The 19233-nt window shown below is 47.6% G+C and overlaps 1 protein-coding gene across 1 annotated transcript in view; it reads left to right on the forward strand.

The window, feature by feature from the left end:
• The window catches only part of LOC309558760 (protein mono-ADP-ribosyltransferase PARP14-like), a gene marked incomplete at its 5' end in the record, with an annotated part of 87439 nt that extends 69366 nt beyond the window's left edge, over positions 1-18073 (forward strand). Inside the window, 2 exons of the mRNA XM_082261808.1 lie at positions 8280-8451; positions 17532-18073. Coding sequence (XP_082117934.1) covers positions 8280-8451; positions 17532-17827 — 468 coding nt within the window. The 3' untranslated portion in view covers positions 17828-18073. The remainder of the gene's footprint in view (positions 1-8279; positions 8452-17531) is intronic.
• Between the last annotated feature and the right edge of the window lie 1160 nt (positions 18074-19233).

Here is a 19233-nt window from a genome sequence, read left to right on the forward strand (position 1 = left end):
CTGCCGCTGGGGAGGGAGGACACTGCTCTCCTCTCCCTGCACTTTACACTGCCGCTGGGGAATGGAGACTGGGCTCCCAATTCCCTGCAGGACCGGTGGAGAGACCTCGGTCCCATCTGCACTGGTGGGGGGCTTACAGTCTCCCCCTGGTACATTAAGCTGCCGCTGGGGAGAGGGGGTAACAATCTCCTCTCCCATACATACTTCCAGTCTTTGTGGAGGGAGACCGACTGTCTCTCCTCCCAACACAGAGTCCTGCTGCTGGGCGACAGGACCGACTGTCTCTGCCCCCTTTAACTCAGCCTGCCGCTGGAGAATGGAGACTGGGCTCCCAATTCCCAATAAATCAGGCTGCCGCTGGAGAATGGAGACTGGGCTCCCAATTCCCAATAAATCAGGCTGCCGCTGGGGAATGGAGACTGGGTTCTCCTCTTCCCTTAACTGTACCTGCCGCTGGAGTTCCTCCCAATGTGCCAGCTGGCCCTCTCTCTCTGCCCTGTCTAGCAGAGTCCCGAACACTAAGTTCTTCACGAACCGCTTGGATCTCTCCAGTGGATTGGGTCCGAAAAAGTTCAGCCGTAACCACACCATACGGTCATATTCTCTCAGAGAGTATCTGTACTCCACTGCTGGTTCCATCCCACCGCTGCCACCAATTGTAACGGCACCCCAAATATAACAGGGGTTACAGTCGTCTAGGATATTCCGCTCCCGAACACCAGGACAGCTATCGACCACTCCAATCTGCCAAATTGTAACGGCACCACAAATATAACAGGGGTTACAGTCGTCTAGGATATTCCGCTCCCGAACACCAGGACAGCTATCGACCACTCCAATCCGCCATACATGAAACCCATCAATAATTCCCCCCCCCAAGTACGAGACAAGGCTCTGTAGTGAGGTTCGATCAAGAGTAACTCTCTTCTCTTTTATTGAAAGAAACACAACACTTATATATACTTTGAGAATACCACATGAACAATGACTGTGTAATTACAGCCAGGTGAACTCATTAACATACTTATCAATAGTCTCAGACCCTATTAACATACTGTCCTATTTTAGACAAAAGCACTGAGTTAATCAGTAGACATTCTTTAGGAGGGGGCTGCTGGAAACAATCCCCCCCCCCTCTCTCTCTGCAGCTAAAACTAGTTTTCACAGCGAGACTCCATTACACACATGGGGACCCAAATGCAGTATTATGCTTTAAAATATATAAAGTTACTTTTTATACATTAAACATAGACATGTTACATATCCCCAGATAGCTCAGGTCTGAGTGCACATTATTAGGTGAATGGCACTCAGACCCCACGAATACAGTTTAATCGCCATGGAGTCAAAGTCTTTTAAAGTCTGGTCCATAGTCCAAAGGCAGCAGGCGGGCAACCAGGCTCCTCCAATGCAATGGGGCGAGATTGGTCTCGTCACAGGTACACATTTTAGACCCCCCAGACACTAAATTCAAAGAATTTTTTTTTTTTTTTCAATAATTGGCTCTCTATCAAAAATCTATCAAAAATTACAATTTTTAAGAGCTTTTTTTGTGTGATTTTGTGTCTGAGGGGTCTAAAAGGTGTACCTGTGAAGTTTCAGCTCTGTAGCATGTCCAGAACCATAAAAAAAAAGATCATATAAGTGTAAAAGGGGGGTCCCACCATCCCTGCTCTACTGAAAAAATTGATTTTTGTAAAATCTTACCGTAAAATCCTTTTCTCTTAAGCTCATTGACAGATGTAGTCCTCGTTGATACTAACAACTGGGGTTATGCTGCCCTCTACAGGAGTAGGACTAGACAGGAAAGAAAACATTCTGGCCACACCTTAGGGGCAGTCCCAGAGGGTATATCCTCTCTCTCTCTGCTACAGCAAATCAGTTATGTCACAAAGCAGTGTTTAGAGAATTTAACCCAACCCAACTCAAAACAGAGGGGCGGGTACTACGTCTGTCAATGAGCTTAAGAGAAAAGGATTTTACGGTAAGATTTTACAAAAATCCATTTTTCTCTGTCGCTCATTGACAGACGTAGTCCTCGTTGATACTAACAACTCGGGACGTCTCAAAGCAGTACCACAAATGAGGGGTGGGAAAATGGAAATCAAAAATCCAATCTAGAAGGCCCAACCGGTGCCAACTAGAAGTTCTCAAGGCTCATCAATCAACGATGAGACTCAACAGAAATTCCAACATAAAAAAACCCTTGAGGTAGACCACCGGTCTCCTCAAATTGCAGCCTGCAAAACCTTGTGGCCAAATGAGGCATCCGCCGATGCCATCACATCAATTTTATAAAATTTTGTAAAGGTATGTACCGACGACCAGGTGGCCGCCTTACATACCTGGACCACTGACGCCTGATGGCAGAAGGCCCAGGAAGTACTGAGCGCTCGAGTGGAGTGCGCCTTAACAGGGAACGGAGGATTCCAACCCCTAATAGAGATAAGCCTGTACCACCGTCTGTCTAATCCATTTGGAGATAGTCGCGGCAGATGCAGGCAACCCCTTTCTGGGGCTATCCGTGATCACAAAAAGTGAATCCGTTTTACGGAATGATTCCGTAGCCTTCAGGTATACCCTGATTGCCCGAACCACATCCAGGGAATGCAACGCATGTTCCCGATGATGATTGGGCTGAGGACACAGGGAAGGTAGCACAATATCTTCATTCAGATGAAAGTCTGAAACCACCTTTGGAAGAAAGGATGGCTTCGTATGAAGAACTACCTTATCCCTATGAACCACTAAATATGGGGACTGGCATGATAATGCAGCCAGTTCTGACACCCTGCGTGCAGAAGTGATAGCCACCAAGAAGGCCACCTTCTGGGATAAAGTAAGCAAGGGAATCTCCCTGATGTTTTCAAAGGGAGGTTTCTGCAGAACCGACAAAACCAAATTAAGATCCCAGGGCGGTAAGGGCGCGCGGACTGGTGGAGCCAGGTGCCGCACCCCCTGAATGAAATTCCGCACCAAGGAATGAGTAGCCAAGGGCTTCTGAAAGAAGATTGCTAATGCTGAAACCTGACCCTTGATGGTGCTCAAGGATAGTTTCTGCTCAACCCCCTTTTGCAGAAAAGCCAATATTCGGGTCACCGAATAGGTACGTGGAGGAAATCCCAAAGATTCGCACCACGCGATATAAGTCTTCCATGTGCGATAATAGACCTTGCTGGAAGTCGCTTTCCTTGCCTTAATTAGAGTAGGAATAACTGAAGCTGACAACCCTCTGTCCTTCAGTACCTGGGTCTCAATGGCCAGGCCATTAAAACCAGCGACTGTAAAGCACAATGGAACATCGGTCCTTGAGACCGCAGACCCTCCCTGAGAGGAAGTTCCCAAGGAGCGTTCGCGACTAGCATGTCCAAGTTGGCCTGACCGGCTTGACGAGGCTAGCTTGGAATTTACAGGATAACTGGAGTTCCCTCCATCTCCATCCTGCGGAGAAATCTCAGCAGCAATCTGAGAGGAGGGAATACCTCTAATAGCTGACACTGCCTTAACAGGCCGTTCAGCGCGTCTGCTGCGTCCGCTGGAGGATCGTGGGCGCGCGTTACCAATCTCCGCGCCTCCGGGATGCTCTGAAGAAGACACAGATGGTGAAATCCTTGGTGATTGACCTAAGTCATCACCCTGATATCGCCTGACTGGATCCGAACCAGGCTGCCCTAGAGCTACCTGGCCCAGGCAATCCGACAAAGTCTGATCGTTCTCTGTTCCCACACATTTATCCGACACCTGATTCCTATCAGGAGTGATGATTTCTCCTGGTTGAACATTAGAGACCGAAGTCACCCGGCTAGAGGCTCTTTGGTCTGTCTGCTCAACCGGATCCGATTCCTGTGGGGAACTGAGACTAATCTTTGGAAAAGGTAAAGAAAATGATCTGTTCAGGGAACGATAACTACCACTCCCTGTAGTACTTAAATGTTGGAAGGGAAGATTCGCACCGGTAGCAGTGATCGATGCTCGATCTAGTGCTCTGAATACCGGTGAAGACGTCCCCCCACCCTCAAGCCGGGTGGGGGCGCACCTTCAGGCTGTGTAAGCCTTAGCTTCAGGTTTGGCTGAGTCGGTCTTTTGTTTGTCCGACCAGCGCTTCTTGAACCCTCCTAGAGGGGTTTTGCCCTTCCCGCTTGCTCCAGCAGAGCGAACGAACCCTTTATGGCCGGCAAAGAAAGGTCCACGCTTGTTACGAGGTCCTTTAGCTTTAGCAGCCTGTGGCAAAAAAGTGCTTTTGCCCCCAGTGGCATCCTTAATGATCTCATCTAGGGTGGCCCCAAATAGGCGATTCCCCTGAGAGGGGAGATTCGCCAAGGTCTTTTTGGAACCTAGGTCCGCTGACCAGCATTTTAACCACAGCACACGTCTGAGGATTACCGCTGACATAGATGCATGCCCTAATAGGGGGGTGGCATCCAAGACTGCGTCACAGACAAACTGTAGTCCTTGTATAATCTGTTCCATCAAATCAGATGTTGCCTGGGGGATACCTTTCCCCTTCAGGTCCTGGCGCACCAATCTCGCCCATTCCGTTAATGTCTGAGACACTAGACCAATGACAATTACTGGTCTAAAGGCTGACCCTATCAGGGGAAAGATAGTGCGGGACTCCGCTTCTACCTTCCGATCCACCGAATCCTTAAAGGACGAAGCGTCCTCCACCGGAATAACCGTGGCTTTATTCAGTTTGGAAATAGGTGGATCCACCACTGGTGGTACCGTCCATTTCTTAATGAGGGATTCCTCAAACGGATAGCGTCTAGCAATGCGCTTGAAAATAGTAAAGGTACGCTTTGAATGATCCCATTCCTCTTTAATTTTATTACCAAAACACTTGGGTAAAGGAAAAACCTTCACCGTCTTGGTGGGTTTGCTAGTACCAAAGGGAATTTCCATTTCAGTTGCCTCTGCCGGTAAAACCTCAAGTCTTAAGGTTTCCCGAACCGCCACAACTAGTGCGTCCACCAATGCTTCTTCTTGTGTTATGGCGGAAGCATGAACATCCTCCTCACTGTCTGAGGGAACTTTACCTGAGACAACAGCCCCTGCAGAGGGACCTGCAGCTGCAATGACCATCTCAGAATCTGAATCTGAAGTCTCAGATGATATAGGGGTAGGCGGGGGTTGCTTTCTTGACCCCAGTTCCTGACAGGCCGTCTCCACCCGAGCCACCAAAGACTCCAAAACTGCTGTAAATGCATCCATACTCTGTGCACTGGCGGGTCCCGCGGCCCCCTCGAGGGAAACAGGTGGGGGTACCTGTGTGGCAGGGTCCATGATAATTCCAGATACTAACCGAAAAAAATCAATTGCCAACAAAAATAAAACTTTTTTTTTTTTTTTTCAGACCCCCAGCGCCACAATGCCCCTCAGTGTACCTGCTTAGGGACCCCTACAGAGCGAGAGAGAAAGATAGACCCCAAGGCTCACCACTTGATGCTCAGAGTTTCAAATGCAACCTGTTACAGCACTGTCTAGAACAGACAGGAAGTCTTTTGGCTGGCTTCCCGGGAAAAAAGGAGGCGGCTCCGCCCCTCTGCACGCCTTCCGGCGCCTCCCCTAGCTCAACGAGGTGTTTGGGTCACCTCAAACATGGCCGCCCCCATGCTGGAGACACGAGGCTACGCCAATATGGCAGCCTCGTGCGATCTGCCAGACAATGGCGGCGGCCTGTACAGGATAACGGCGTGTCTGGCGGCCTGCGGGAGTACCTCGGCCCCATAAACCTTTACCCTAATGGTGATCAGCCTGGCCGGCGGTACCGGACCCTGGCGGGCCGTATGCGGTCCGTGGGCCGTCGGAAGGCATCTGCCTTTGCTGGAGGAATGCGATCTGGACTGCAGTATACATGTATAGACATCGCCCTGTGAACACTTCTGACAGGTAGGATACCTTATACTATCACAGTAATATTCTAGTACTGCCACTGACTTCAGTCATCTTTACAGCTTTGAAATGACATTAGATTGTCAGCTCCCAAACCAAGCCTCCTGGTTTCTTGTTCACAAAAATCACACTCAAATAGGGGGATCTGTGACATGTTATAGGATAGAGGGGAGACCCATCCTTACCATTTCAGAGAGGGGCCCGCGTTCACCACAAACCCGTCAGAGGGAAAAGGGGGAACATACTACTCACCATACCGGAACCAGGCGGGCGCCAACTCCTGACAGTACCCCTCTCCACCGGGGTGGGAGGGCTGTCGACCAATACGGACGCCGTGACTCATGGTCATTGACGTTTAAGCGAGACGTTTAACTCGCAGGGTCAGTCCCCGTCCAGTGGGACTATGTCGCGGCCGACCCAGCGCGGAGCTATGGCCTGCACGCGCTCGTAGGCTGAACTGGGGTGACCACTGGATCTCAACATCCAGCCCGTCGCCCAGTTCCAGCTTTCTTGCTTGAAGATCTCACAGGAACACTGGAGAAAAAAAGCTGTCTAAAAAATCTTTCTAAGAAAAAAATCCTGCCAGGACCGAAGATCCTAGCAAGGCATCTAGGTCCTTACTCCTAACTAGACAGAAAAAAACTGATTTGCTGTAGCAGAGAGAGAGAGGATATACCCTATGGGACTGCCCCTAAGGTGTGGCCAGAATGTTTTCTTTCCTGTCTAGTCCTACTCCTGTAGAGGGCAGCATAACCCGAGTTGTTAGTATCAACGAGGACTACGTCTGTCAATGAGCGACAGAGAAAAGTATCTTTTTTCTGGTTCTGGACATGCTACTGAGCTGAAACTTCACAGGTACACTATACACAAGTTCAGATGTTTTGCCTGCCTCCAAAACCCCCCAAAAAATGCCTGCAACAACACACCTGGGCGTTTTTTTTTTGACGCTAGTGTTTTTTTGGGCATTTTTTTGGGTTCTTTGGAGGCAGGCAAAACATCTGAACTTGTGTATAGTGGTATATATACACATACTTATATGTTTATACACACCTAGACATATATAGGTGTGATAGGAGCAGAAATATATTGGTGTTAATTATTTCATTAGCGCAAGTAGTTTTTTTTGCTCCTTTCACACCTATATATGTCTAGGTGTATATATACATACATGGGTGTGTATATATACACACCCTATACACATGTTCAGATGTCATGTCTGACTCCAAACATGTGCTCAAAAAAGCACTAGCAACGCCTGCAGCCAAAAATGCTGGCGGCGGCGAAGCCATATCCCTGCAGCGTAAGTGACACAAGAGAAACAATCTTTTCTCTATAGCGGTCACCCTGATATGGAAGGGTTTGGTCACCCTGCCATAGCAGTCACTGTCAGTTCACCCTACACTACATTACGGTCACCCTGACACTTCACACTTTCCCTACAGAAACTACATTTTTGAAGCTAACTAAAGTGTAAAAGAGCACTCTAACTACACTAGATATCCCTTTCCTCACATTAATAATTGCTAAATGACACTTTTAAAGTAAAATTAGCAGAACTGCTTCCACTCTCTTCCATGTCCCTGTATAACAATGCTAGGAATTTGGCAGGGCTATCTTATATACTGGGGGGCGTATTCACTAATGATTGGACTATGGACCCCCTAGTCACTCCAATCACATTCCTAGCATTCTTCTGCCCCCTCAATTGGCTCTTGCTAATGGTTCTGGTCCAATCACAGGCTTTTAAAGCCCATTTCCTGAACCATTGCATTTTGGTCGGTTCTGGTTGCCGAATTCTGAACTTTTTGGGCAAAAAGTTCTAAATTCGGCCGAACCTCGAACACCCAATGTTTGGGCCGAACCGATGGTCGACCCGAACCGTTCGATCATCCCTAATCATCAGTGAGACCTCACATTTCTATTATTAAATAGTTGTCAACTTTTGTACCCCTGTCATATCTCCTCCATCCTTCTTACTGGGCAGATCCCAGAACTGCACCCCATATTTGAGGGATGTCATGTAATATAAACAATGGCAATTCTGTATTTAATTGCTGAAATAACTCTAACAGGTTTTGGAGCGTGAGAAATGGGAATGGAGGGTAAAGGTCCATGAAAGTCCCTTTAAGTGCAAGAGTTTAGTCTAAATGCAAAATCTGGTGCAGCTGTGCATAGCAGCCAATCAGCTTCTAACTTCAGCTTGTTCAGTTTAGCTTTGACAATAAAACCTGGAAGCTGATTGGTTTGTATGCAGAGCTTCATCAAATTTTACACTCCAGTATTAGTAAATAACCACCATTGGTCCCATTACATAATGTGAGCAACACCTAACGAGTATTTTTTACATTTTCTCTAAATGATGTGGCCGGTATATTCTTTTTTCACAGATTGAGAGAATACAAAACAAACACCTCTGGTTTAACTATGAGATTAAGAAGAACAGCATTGAAGATAAGAACAAGATGGCAAGCGAGAGATTGCTTTTCCACGGGACAGATGCCACAACAATCGACAATGTGAATATGAACGGATTCAACAGAAACTATGCTGGAAAGAATGGTAAGCTGGGCTACTTTATAGAGTCGAATACAAAGTTGCAAATTTGATTGCAGCATTTCCCCTTAGAGATGAGCCATTGATTTGGTCTGGATTTCAGCTGTTCAAGGAACTCAATTGGGTGTTTGACTGACACAAACCTCCGGCTGCAGTAATATGAGAGATGTTAAATGCGATCGCTTTGTGGACTACACGGAGAAGGGTCAAGCATAGGTTTGAACCTTTACTGGGGTAGTCCCCTACCCCAAGGTTTCTCAACCAGGGTACCGTGACACCCTGGGGTGCCTTCTGGGCTCTTTAGGGGTGCGGTGTCGCGCTTACTTTCCATATTTTTGCATAGTGCCATGCATTTCCATGGTGCAGACAGACAGGCTTAGGAATGTGATGGTAAAGTAGGGAGCTGAGGACCCTGATTTAAAAGGGGGGGGGGGGGGATCTGAGGACTCTGGTGTGAAGGGGAGCTAAGAATTCAAAACTTAAAATACTCAAAAGAAACTGCGCTTCTGGAACAATCTGTATTATAAAATGAGAAGCTGATAGCACATTACGAGATATTTAACATATCATCAATATTCATATATAAACTATGCTGCGCTACCTAAAAAAGGAGTCCCCCCCCCCAAAAAAAGAATTAAAAGTCAGCAGCTACGAATATTGTAACTGCTGAGTTTTACTATTAGGGCACATACGTACTTGTCCAGGTATCCAGTGTTATTCTTGAATCAGCTCCCGGGTGCTGGCGCCACCATGTTGGCTAAGGGAAACCGACAGTGAAGCCTTGTGGCTTCATAACCCATTTCCTACTGCACATGCGCGGACCTAGCTTCATTTTGTAAATGGGCCAGCTGTGTGGGGAAGGAGGGGGGAGGGTCGAAGTTACAGCTTAATTTCACCGCAGCGAACTGAGCCAGAAGTGGGAGTGGTTTTGGTTTTGACAGGTACCCGCTCACCCTTCCCCCCCAAAAGTGCCAAATGTAGAAGTGGAGGGGAGGGGAGAGGAGGCAGACAAGTGGAGCTTCCCCTTTTGGGTAAAGCTCTTCTTTAAATGAGCACAAACCTTCACCATACACAAACACATACAAAATTAAACAAACAAAATAATGGTGATTCCAAAAATTCAGACTTTGTGCAACAAAGTCATAAAATATCACTTATATCAAACAAGTCCATACAAGAACCCTAAAAGGCGTAATTTCTGATGAAATGCGTCAGACAGAGCTACGTGCCGTGACGTCGTCACGTTCCTGCAAGTGTCCCCAGAAGTGTGTTACAGTTATCCAGGATTGCTTTACAGACAGCGCTGTTATTGAATACACTTGTAAGTGCATTAAGGTTGTTTTAATAAAAGAGTTTATCAGGTTTTATACTATGTGGAGTGCTTGGCCTCTTCTCTTTATCTTTTTTGGAAAACATGTATTTTTTTTGAAAAATTAAGATGTATAAGTACAAAACATCGCCTTTGGGCATTCCCCGGCTAATACATAAAACATAGAACTACTTATAACACCTCCTATTATAGAACCCAAAAAAAGGAGGAAAGAAACAACACACCTTCCATACACCTCGCTCTGTCATTCTCTTATAAAATCAGAGTTGATGAATTATAAGGAGATTCCTGTTACCTCTTAACCATCAGGATAATGTATCGGAAGAATATGAACTCGTGTTTAGAATCCTACCTGAACAAATATAATGTGAGTCCCTGCAGAGGAATACATTTGTTCATATAATAAACTAAACCTTATGAGGGCTCCTGATCATCTGTTGTACATTCCGAATCCGTCCACAAGTGCCAGACCTTCTCAAATTTCCTAGGGCAACCCCGTGACAAATAAGTATGTTTGTATTGGGGTACAACCTTATTGATTGACGCTTCCAGAAGGGCAGATTAGGGGCTGTGTCTGATTTCCACTTGAGCACTATCGCTTTTCTGGCAAAAAATAATAGGAGACCCAAGAGAGTATGCATTGTCCTACTAATGGCTGGAGAGTCAACTAACCCCAGGAGGCAAACACCATGTCAGGTCACCTGTGGCCAGGTGACAACTGCTCCCTGTTGGAGGCAGGGGTGCAGCGCAAGGTAGTAAACCCGATAGCAGACTGCTGCGGATGGACCGGAACGTGAGCCCAAGATTCCCCATGGCACGGAGTCTAGGACCCAGCAGGTGTTCACCAGAGCCTCTAGTGGTGAGGATGGACTTGGCTGCAGCTGGGCCCAGGGGTCCCCCGGGTCACGCTCCGTAGGGAGAGAGGGGAAGCAGCCACTCAGGACACACGGAATGGTGATGGGTAAGCCGAGGTCAGGGTAACAGGCAGACAAGGGTAACCAAGGGATAGGCTCAGGATAACAGGAAAACAGGAATAGTCAGAGACAAGCCAAAGTCGGTATACAGAAAGGTAGATCAAGCACACGGCAAACAGGAAACAAACACTGTTGAACAGCAAAGCAGACCTGCAGTGCACTGGTTAATATAGACTTCCTGTGATTACCTTGGTGGGGCAGGAACAGGAAGGAGAGGTGATAAAAAGGAACCAGAAGTGAAGTCTGACCTCTAATACAGACATGAAGGAACAGGTAAGCTGCAAAACACTATTGCAAGTCCATGACACACCAAATTTTACAGGGGGTTGTATAGTAGTTAGGGTAGATATAAACTGGCTCACTTCCCACCAGTAGCTACTAATCTGAGGGCACTTCCAAAAGATACGGGCAAATCCAGCAGGGTCACTAGAGCATCTCCAACAGCAAGAAGAGGAATTAGGGTATATATGATGTAGTCGCTGTGGTGTAAAACTGCACCATTTTAAATTGGATCAGCCGGTCTTTGTCGATATTAGTGCATGAAATGGGCTGTCCCAGAGATCTTCCCAGTCTTCATTGTCCAAGTCCTGCTCCTCCGAAAGCCACACAGTTAGCAGGGAATCTAATTGGAGGGAAGTAGTCTCTTCTCTTTATCTAACATGCACTCATGTATTGAGAGATGACTGGAGGGGATTGCTTAAGGTCCTCACTGGGAGACGACAGTGATTTTAACTAGCGGCTGCTATAATAATCGTAAGAGAAACCAGCAGGCTGGTTGTACCCAAGTTAGTAGATCGATCAACTTGGTACATTCAGCCTGCGCATTAACTGTTCGATTCTTGGCCAGATCCTGCAAAACCAGCCAAGAGTCGAACCGTGTATGGCCAGCCTTAGCTCCCCTTTTCCAGGATGCACTGGGAAACCAGCAAGCAAACCGGAAAGTCCTCTCTCTCTGGTCCCCTCTCACTTTCTGCTATATTATTCCAATGCTGCTCACCATGTGTGCCATCTGCTAGTTGCTCCAGTGCAGACCCTGCTCACCTTTCTGCTGCTCCACACTGCACACCAGATGGGAGTGTCTGATGCAGACATCACATCTGGTGTGCAGTGTGGAGCAGCAGAAAGGTGAGCAGGGTCTGGACTGGAGCAACTAGCAGATGGCACACATGGTGAGCAGCATTGGAATAATATAGCAGAAAGTGAGAGGGGACCAGAGAAAGAGGACTGAGCGGCAGAGGATCAGCAGAGCTGGGGGACCAGAGTAGGAGAAACTAGCAGATGTCACACATGGTGAGCAGCAAGGGAGTAATATTGTGGGAGGTGAGTGGGGACCGGAGAGAGAGGACTGAGCGGCAGAGCTGGGGGACCAGAATAGGAGAAACAAAAAGATGTCACATGTGGTGAGCAGCATAGGAGCAATATAGCGGAGAGAGAAAGTAGGATCAGCAGAGCTGGGGTTACTACTAAGAAGGGGATCAGAGAAGCTGGAGATACTATTGATGCCAGGGATCTGCTGAACAAAGGTACTAATGAGAAAAAAAGAGGGGGGTTATGGTCTGGTATCATCAGTAAAACACCTCCATCCCAATGTATACATAGAGAAAAGAGAAAGTGGCCCAGGGGACTTCATATGAGGTGAATACATGTGGCTGAATTAGGAAACACAGTAGGATTGAATAAAAAAATAACTTTATTGTAGTAAATGGACATCATGCGTTGAGACACATGCCATGTCAGACTAATAATAGTTAATAATAATGATAGTTATATACAATGCATAACATAAATATCATAGTTAATAAGAAGTTACATAATATATACATAATAATGACACAGTACATCTTGATCTCAAACATAACCATAAATACATAATATAATGAATAAGTACAGTATAATGAAGTGGAGAAGAAAGAAAACTGTGTCCCAGATAGTGATAAGTCCATGGGTGTCCCAAGTAGGCAGCGTCCATAGAACCCTAACGTCATGCTGGGGGCGGTAAATGAGTCAAACAGACACCGGAGGTAGGTATCTGTGACCCACATGGGGGAGAAGGACGCAGACCGCGACCCACCCCCAGCCGTCCGTAGAAGTACTGGCACGCAGCAGCGTGGCGACGCCCGGGAAAGCGTCGGTGCTGGAGGTGCGGCATGACGCTGATTTTTGGGTGGCCCCTACATGTAGGAAGGGCAGGGACAGCAAGGGAGGAAGAACCTCCCTCTTGATACATCACAGCTCCCAGGACAGAAACCACGCACCGCCCAAACCAGCCTGGCCCATCAAAATAGCCGGGAAATAAAGTAACCAGTGTGAAGGGGTCACACTGGACAGTTCAAACAAGTACACTGTTAGTCTGTTACAGAATCAAATTGAAAAAGAATTGAAAACCAAGTATGGGATAAATAAAATGATATGAAATAGGGTAACAGCCAGGGTGAAAACAGACCATAGTGGGCACATGTGGGCAGTGTTGGTCATCTTACTTTAAAAAAGTAATTAGTTACAGTTACAAATTACTTTTCCCAAAAAGTAATTGAGTTACTGACTCAGTTACCACATTGGAAAAGTAATTAGTTACTCAGCAAAGTAACTGACTTTTTTTAATATTCTATAATGCAATTACGTTCTATGAGATCTTTAATAGTGGTGGCGGTGTGGCACACTGTGGGGGTCTGAGTCCTGAGTCCTCCTGACTGTGAGTAACTGTATTTTGTTTTGTTTTTTGGTACCTGCGGCCTGGAGTGGCTGGCTGTTGGTGGTGTGGCACACGAGTGGTGGCAGTGTGGCACACTGGTGGTGGCAGTGTGGAACACTGGTGGTGGTGGCGGTGTGGAACACTGGTGGTGGTGGCGGTGTGGCACACTGGTGGTGTGGCACGCTGCTGGTGGTGGTGTGGTGGCCGGTGGGTGGTGGCTGGTGGGGGTCTGAGACCTGAATCCTGACTGTCTGTGACTGACTGAGGTTTTTTTTTTTTTTTTGGTACTTGCTGTGCTGGGCTTGCTGGTGGTGGTGTGGCCTCTGGCCTGGCAGGCACACTGTTGTCCGGGTCCCTCTGCCTCCGTCCTCCTGCAGGCCTCAGGCCTGCCTGTCTGTGCCTCTCTCCTCTTCTGGGCTGGCTGTGTGCGTTGGACCATTGGTGGACTGGTGGTAGTGGACTTCCTGCTGCCCAGTGCCCTGTGGTGGTGGTGGAGTCTCCTGGACTATATCGTTTTGTAAGTAACTGCCACTGGTTGTTTTATATATATTTTGCCAGTCTGGCAAAAGTAAGGTCCCCCATAGATCCCCATTCAGTGCAGGCCAGGGCAGGTCTCCCGTAGATCCCCTTTAGTGCAGGCCAGGGCAGGTCCCCCATAGATCCCCATTTAGTGCAGGCCAGAGCAGGTCTCCCGTAGATCCCCCTTTAGAGCAGGCAGGTCCCCATAGATCCCGCTGTAATGCAGGTAGGTGCCCCATAGATCCCCCTTTAGATCAGGCCTGACCAGGGTGAGGGTCCCCCATATTTATGCATCCCCCTTTAGAGCAGGCAAGGGAGGCAGGTCCCCCATAGATCCCCCTTTAGAGCAGGCCAGGGCGAGGGTGCCCCATAATTATACATCACCCTTTAGAGCAGGCAAGGGCAGGCAGGTCCCCCATAGATCCCCTTTTAGAACAGACAAGGGCAGGCAGGTCAACCATCCCCCATAGATCCCCCTTTAGTGCAGGCAGGTCCCCCATAGGACTCCCTTGCCTGCTCTAAAGGCGGATGTATAAATATGGGGGACCCTCACCCTGGCCTGCTCTAAAGGGGGATCTAGGGGGGACCTGGGATGGCTGACCTGCCTGCCATTGCCTGCTCTAAAGGGGTATTTATAAATATGGGGGACCCTCACCCTGGCCTAGGCCTGCTCTAAAGGGGGGATCTAGGGGGCTCTAAAGGGGTATTTATAAATATGGGGGACCCTCACCCTGGCCTAGGCCTGCTCTAAAGGGGGATCTAGGGGGTACCTGGGATGGCTGACCTGCCTGCCATTGCCTGCTCTAAAGGGATATTTATAAATATCGGGGACCCTCACCCTGGCCTAGGCCTGCTCTAAAGGGGGATCTAGGGGGTTATAAAGGGGTATTTGTAAATACGGGGGACCCTCACTCTGGCCTAGGCCTGCTCTAAAGGGGGATCTAGGGGGCTCTAAAGGGGTATTTATAAATATGGGGGACCCTCACCCTGGCCTAGGCCTGCTCTAAAGGGGGATCTAGGGGGTCCCCCATATTTGTAAATACCCCTTTAGAGCAGGCAACCCCCTAGATCCCCAATTAGAGCAGGCTTAGGACAGGGTGAGGGTCCCCCATATTTATAAATACCCCTTTGTTAGAGCAGGCAAGAGCAGACAGGTCAGCCATCCCAGGTCCCCCCTAGATCCCCCTTACAGCAGGTCAGGGTGACATTCCCCCTTAAAGCAGGCCAAGCAGGGTTCCCAGGCCTCCAGTCCAGTGAGCCCACCACAACCTTACCTTCCGTTACAATCCTCCTCTGTTCTTCTCCCGCGATGGACAGTCAGTCACAGAGAAATCACTGTGCAGCCACGCAGGTCTCTCTCCAGTCTCCACCACCACTCCACTGCCAAGAGCTAGAGCCGAACAGGAGGCGGGAGCGGACAACCCAAGGGAGGCCTGAGGCTCCGCCCCCGAGCGATCCGATTTCAGCAGACGGGCAGAGTGAGTCACTAGTTTCGGCGCGGCGGACACAGCAAGGACCGCTCACAGACACCAGTGTCCGTGTGCAGACACCTTGCCGACCCCTGAATACAATTACATCTACTGCCATCTAGTGGCAGTAGATGTAATTGCGGTAACGCAGCCGAAAGTAGCGGCAGCGGCGTTACAGGGACAGGATGAGTAATCTGATAGATTACTCGTTACCCTCAAAAGTAACTGCGTTAAGTAACGCCGTTTACTTAAACGAAGTTACTACCAACACTGCATGTGGGTGACTTCCACCCGAATCACTTCTCCCATTTCTCACTGTTATCTTCATCTTTCACATGTCCTTTTCACTTGCCTTTCCTATATCCTACATACCTATATACCTGTATGTAACAGATCCCCAATACTTGGACCAAGTATTTCTGTCTTAGGTCCCCAGACTCTCACGTGATGCAGTGACCTGGCCCCTCAATTCCCCCCCAAACGTCAACCGAAGCTTGATGAAGGGTAAAATAAATGACACTTTATTCACCAACTCACTTCCAATATATATCCAGTTTTAGGAGCTTGATTACATCATGCAAATGTATTGTATACAGAACGTAATTAACATACCTTGGCCTTCTGGAAAGAGACAATAGGTGAATGAGATTGCAACATTATCATAATTAATTCAACAAACAACAAGCCCAAAACATAGCCGAATACACATTCCTAGAAGTGTGAACACACCCCACCTCTAAACAGATGAAAGCAGAAGACATAGGCTCTCAGACAGCACGTCTTCGCTTTCAAAACACCTTACTATAAATTTCAATACACATCCCCACAGTAGACATCATTAGCATCTCTTTAGTCTCTCAATGTGTGGAGAAGTCCTCTGCTGTAATATGCAGCTTAGGCCCAAAGTCTGTGTCACTTGGGGTGACAGGGACTTGAATTCAAAGTAACAGTACTCCAAGGGTCCCCCAGCATACACCCCCAACCAGAGCCGCGCTCCCCTAAAAGCCAGGGCCATAGTCCGTGGACAGGAGGCTGGCCTCCACACTCCTCCAGTAACCTGTGACGCACGTCCCAGCAAATGGGCGTTCGTCACACTGTATATGTGTGATATCATTTTATCCATATGTGTACATAATTACACTATTTTACCTACATTTTGTATGTTAGATATGGAAGGTTTACTCTCTCACCATACACACTTACCATCTAGCCACCATGGACCCACAGGTCGGCATGGTCCAGCTGGACCCTTCAGCTCCCAGGTCAGGCATCCCCCGCCGCCGCCTCACAATGGCCCATCCTGAGTCCAGCCACACTGGCTTGTGAGTATTTGGCACTCTACCAGAGTCCCTCACATTTACAGATTATTTTCACAACTTTTTTATTTCATATATTTTTTTTTTGCTGTCACTCCAATATATGTGCTTCTTTTTCTAGACTCATTTATGTGCATTTATTCTGAAGAAGCGAGCGTACAGCTCGCGAAACGCGTCAGTTCAAGATGCAATATACTTATTCATTATATTATGTATTTATGGTTATGTTGGAGATCAAGATGTACTGTGCCATTATTATGTATATATTATGTAACTTCTTATTAACTATGATATTTATGTTATGCATTGTTTATAACTATTATTAATCTGGCATGGCATGTGTCTCAACGCATGATGTCCATTTACTACAATAAAGTTATTTTTTTATTCAATCCTACTGTGTTTCCTAATTCAGCCACATGTATTCACCTCATATGAAGTCCCCTGGGCCACTTTCTCTTTTCTCTAAAGGTATTAATGAGCTGGGGATTTTCTGGGCAGTGGTAAGGTGAATGGGGGTAATAATGAGCTGGGGGTACCGTATTACTGAGTTGAGGGTACTACTGAGCTCCTTAAAAAAATAGGGCATTTTCCAAGCTTCAATAAAGCTTCAAAAAAGGTATCACAGAAGCATCAAAAACACATGTTGAAGCTATAGGCACTTTAATGTGTGTTAAATTTGAAGTGTAAATGAGCCCTAAAGGTAGTGGAGGGAATTTCTGATGACGGCTCGATGTTCATAGATAATACTCTCACCAGATGTAACAATTCTTTTTTCTTTTACAGATGCAAGGATCGGAAGAGGGATTTACTTTGCTGTTGAAGCTATTTATTCCTCAGACGACAAATACTCCACACCTGACCAATCCAGCGGCTACAAACACATGTACCTGGCCCGGGTCCTCACCGGCATCTTCTGTAAGGGAGAAGAAGAAGATCTAATTGTCCCTCCATCCAAGAATAACGCGAACCCCACCGACCTGTATGACAGCGTAGCCGATGACGCTACGAATCCCACCGAGTTTGTCATATTTAATGATGTCCAGGCCTACCCCGAGTACCTCATCACCTTCATCAAGTGACCGAGCAAAGCATAGCAAGTTACCAATGAGAATGGCTTAAAGTGATAGGTTTTCTTGATAGGGCATCCCCATTCCAAACCAATGATATTCCCCCTTCCTGTATTCTCCCGCAGCTCTATACATCTGCTGGAGGCCTCAGTACTTCCAGGTATGGGGCAGCATGTGAGCTTCCCCTTTACTCCCAGGATCCAATATTCAGGCTTGGATGGCCAATCACCAGTCCCAAACACTGTAACATGGGGGAAGGGAGGTTGCCTATTGCAAAATGACGGCCGGGTGGGACTTTCATCGTTTCGGGTGGACATCATTTGACATCCTGCCAGAAGCCATCTCAGTGTACCTGCCCTCTTCCCATACCATGTGATTGCTGTGAGCAATCACAGCAGATCACATGACAATTGTAAACAATGGATGGCTTCCTTTCATGCCATTCATTGTGTACAATTGTGTTGCTAGCTGTGATTGCTCACAGTGATCACATGGTACAGGCAGGGCCAATCACAGCCCATCTGTACTATGCGATTAGCTGTGGTCAACCACAGCTAACCAAAACAAAACACACTGAATGAATCAGTTTCATGCACTAAAAATGGTTACTTATACCAATGCAATTCACTTCTATAATTATAATGTGTAAAAAAAAAATCCTGATCACTTCCCCAGAGTAGTACAGCATTACTATAGTAACACTATGCTGCTCTGCTCACAGTGTGTTAAAAAAAATCGTAGTGCGCATGCGTGAGGCTTCCGGAGTGGACATGTTATGACGGAGCTCCGCTCGCCGCCGGATTTCCCAGCAAATAATTAGTGATCTGTCAGCACGCTCCCCAGCGGGGGATAACAACATGCAGTGGGGCCAGTAAAGAGGAATCCACTATGCCTGATTAGAGCACCCATTGTCAGCTGTACACCAGCCCTCCTCTCCCAAGATGGCGTTCGGCCAGAAGGGAAAGGGACATGTGGCTCAGCCATCACACAGCCCGGTCTCCCCTTACTCTGCAGCTGCCTCCCTGAGTGCCTCATCTGCTCCACAAGGGAGTCAAATCCCTGACCCATTCTCCTCCCAGTCTCAGAATGAGATGACATAGAGGTGAGCTCCCTCAGTTTTCCCCAGCCTCTACTTATCAAGGTGAGTGCCCAGACTATGCAGGGCCCCTGCCTTATCCATGGACAGACAAATGGCAGACTTAGCAGAACTAGCTTTGAGCCAGTCCAGTTCAGTGGAGGGACAACTGCAGCCCCCTCCATCTGTTCCTTATCCTCGAGATACAGCCCTATTGGCTTGTTTCTCAGCATTACTTCAACAAGAGCTATCCAAAGCTTGCACAGTCATAACAGCAGAGTTGAAGGGTGATTTTCACCATATTGGGGAAAGACTGGACACGATCGAATCTAAGATGGATGGC

Source organism: Pelophylax lessonae, assembly GCF_965119305.1.
Source record: "Pelophylax lessonae genome assembly, chromosome: 6".
NCBI lineage: Eukaryota > Metazoa > Chordata > Amphibia > Anura > Ranidae > Pelophylax > Pelophylax lessonae.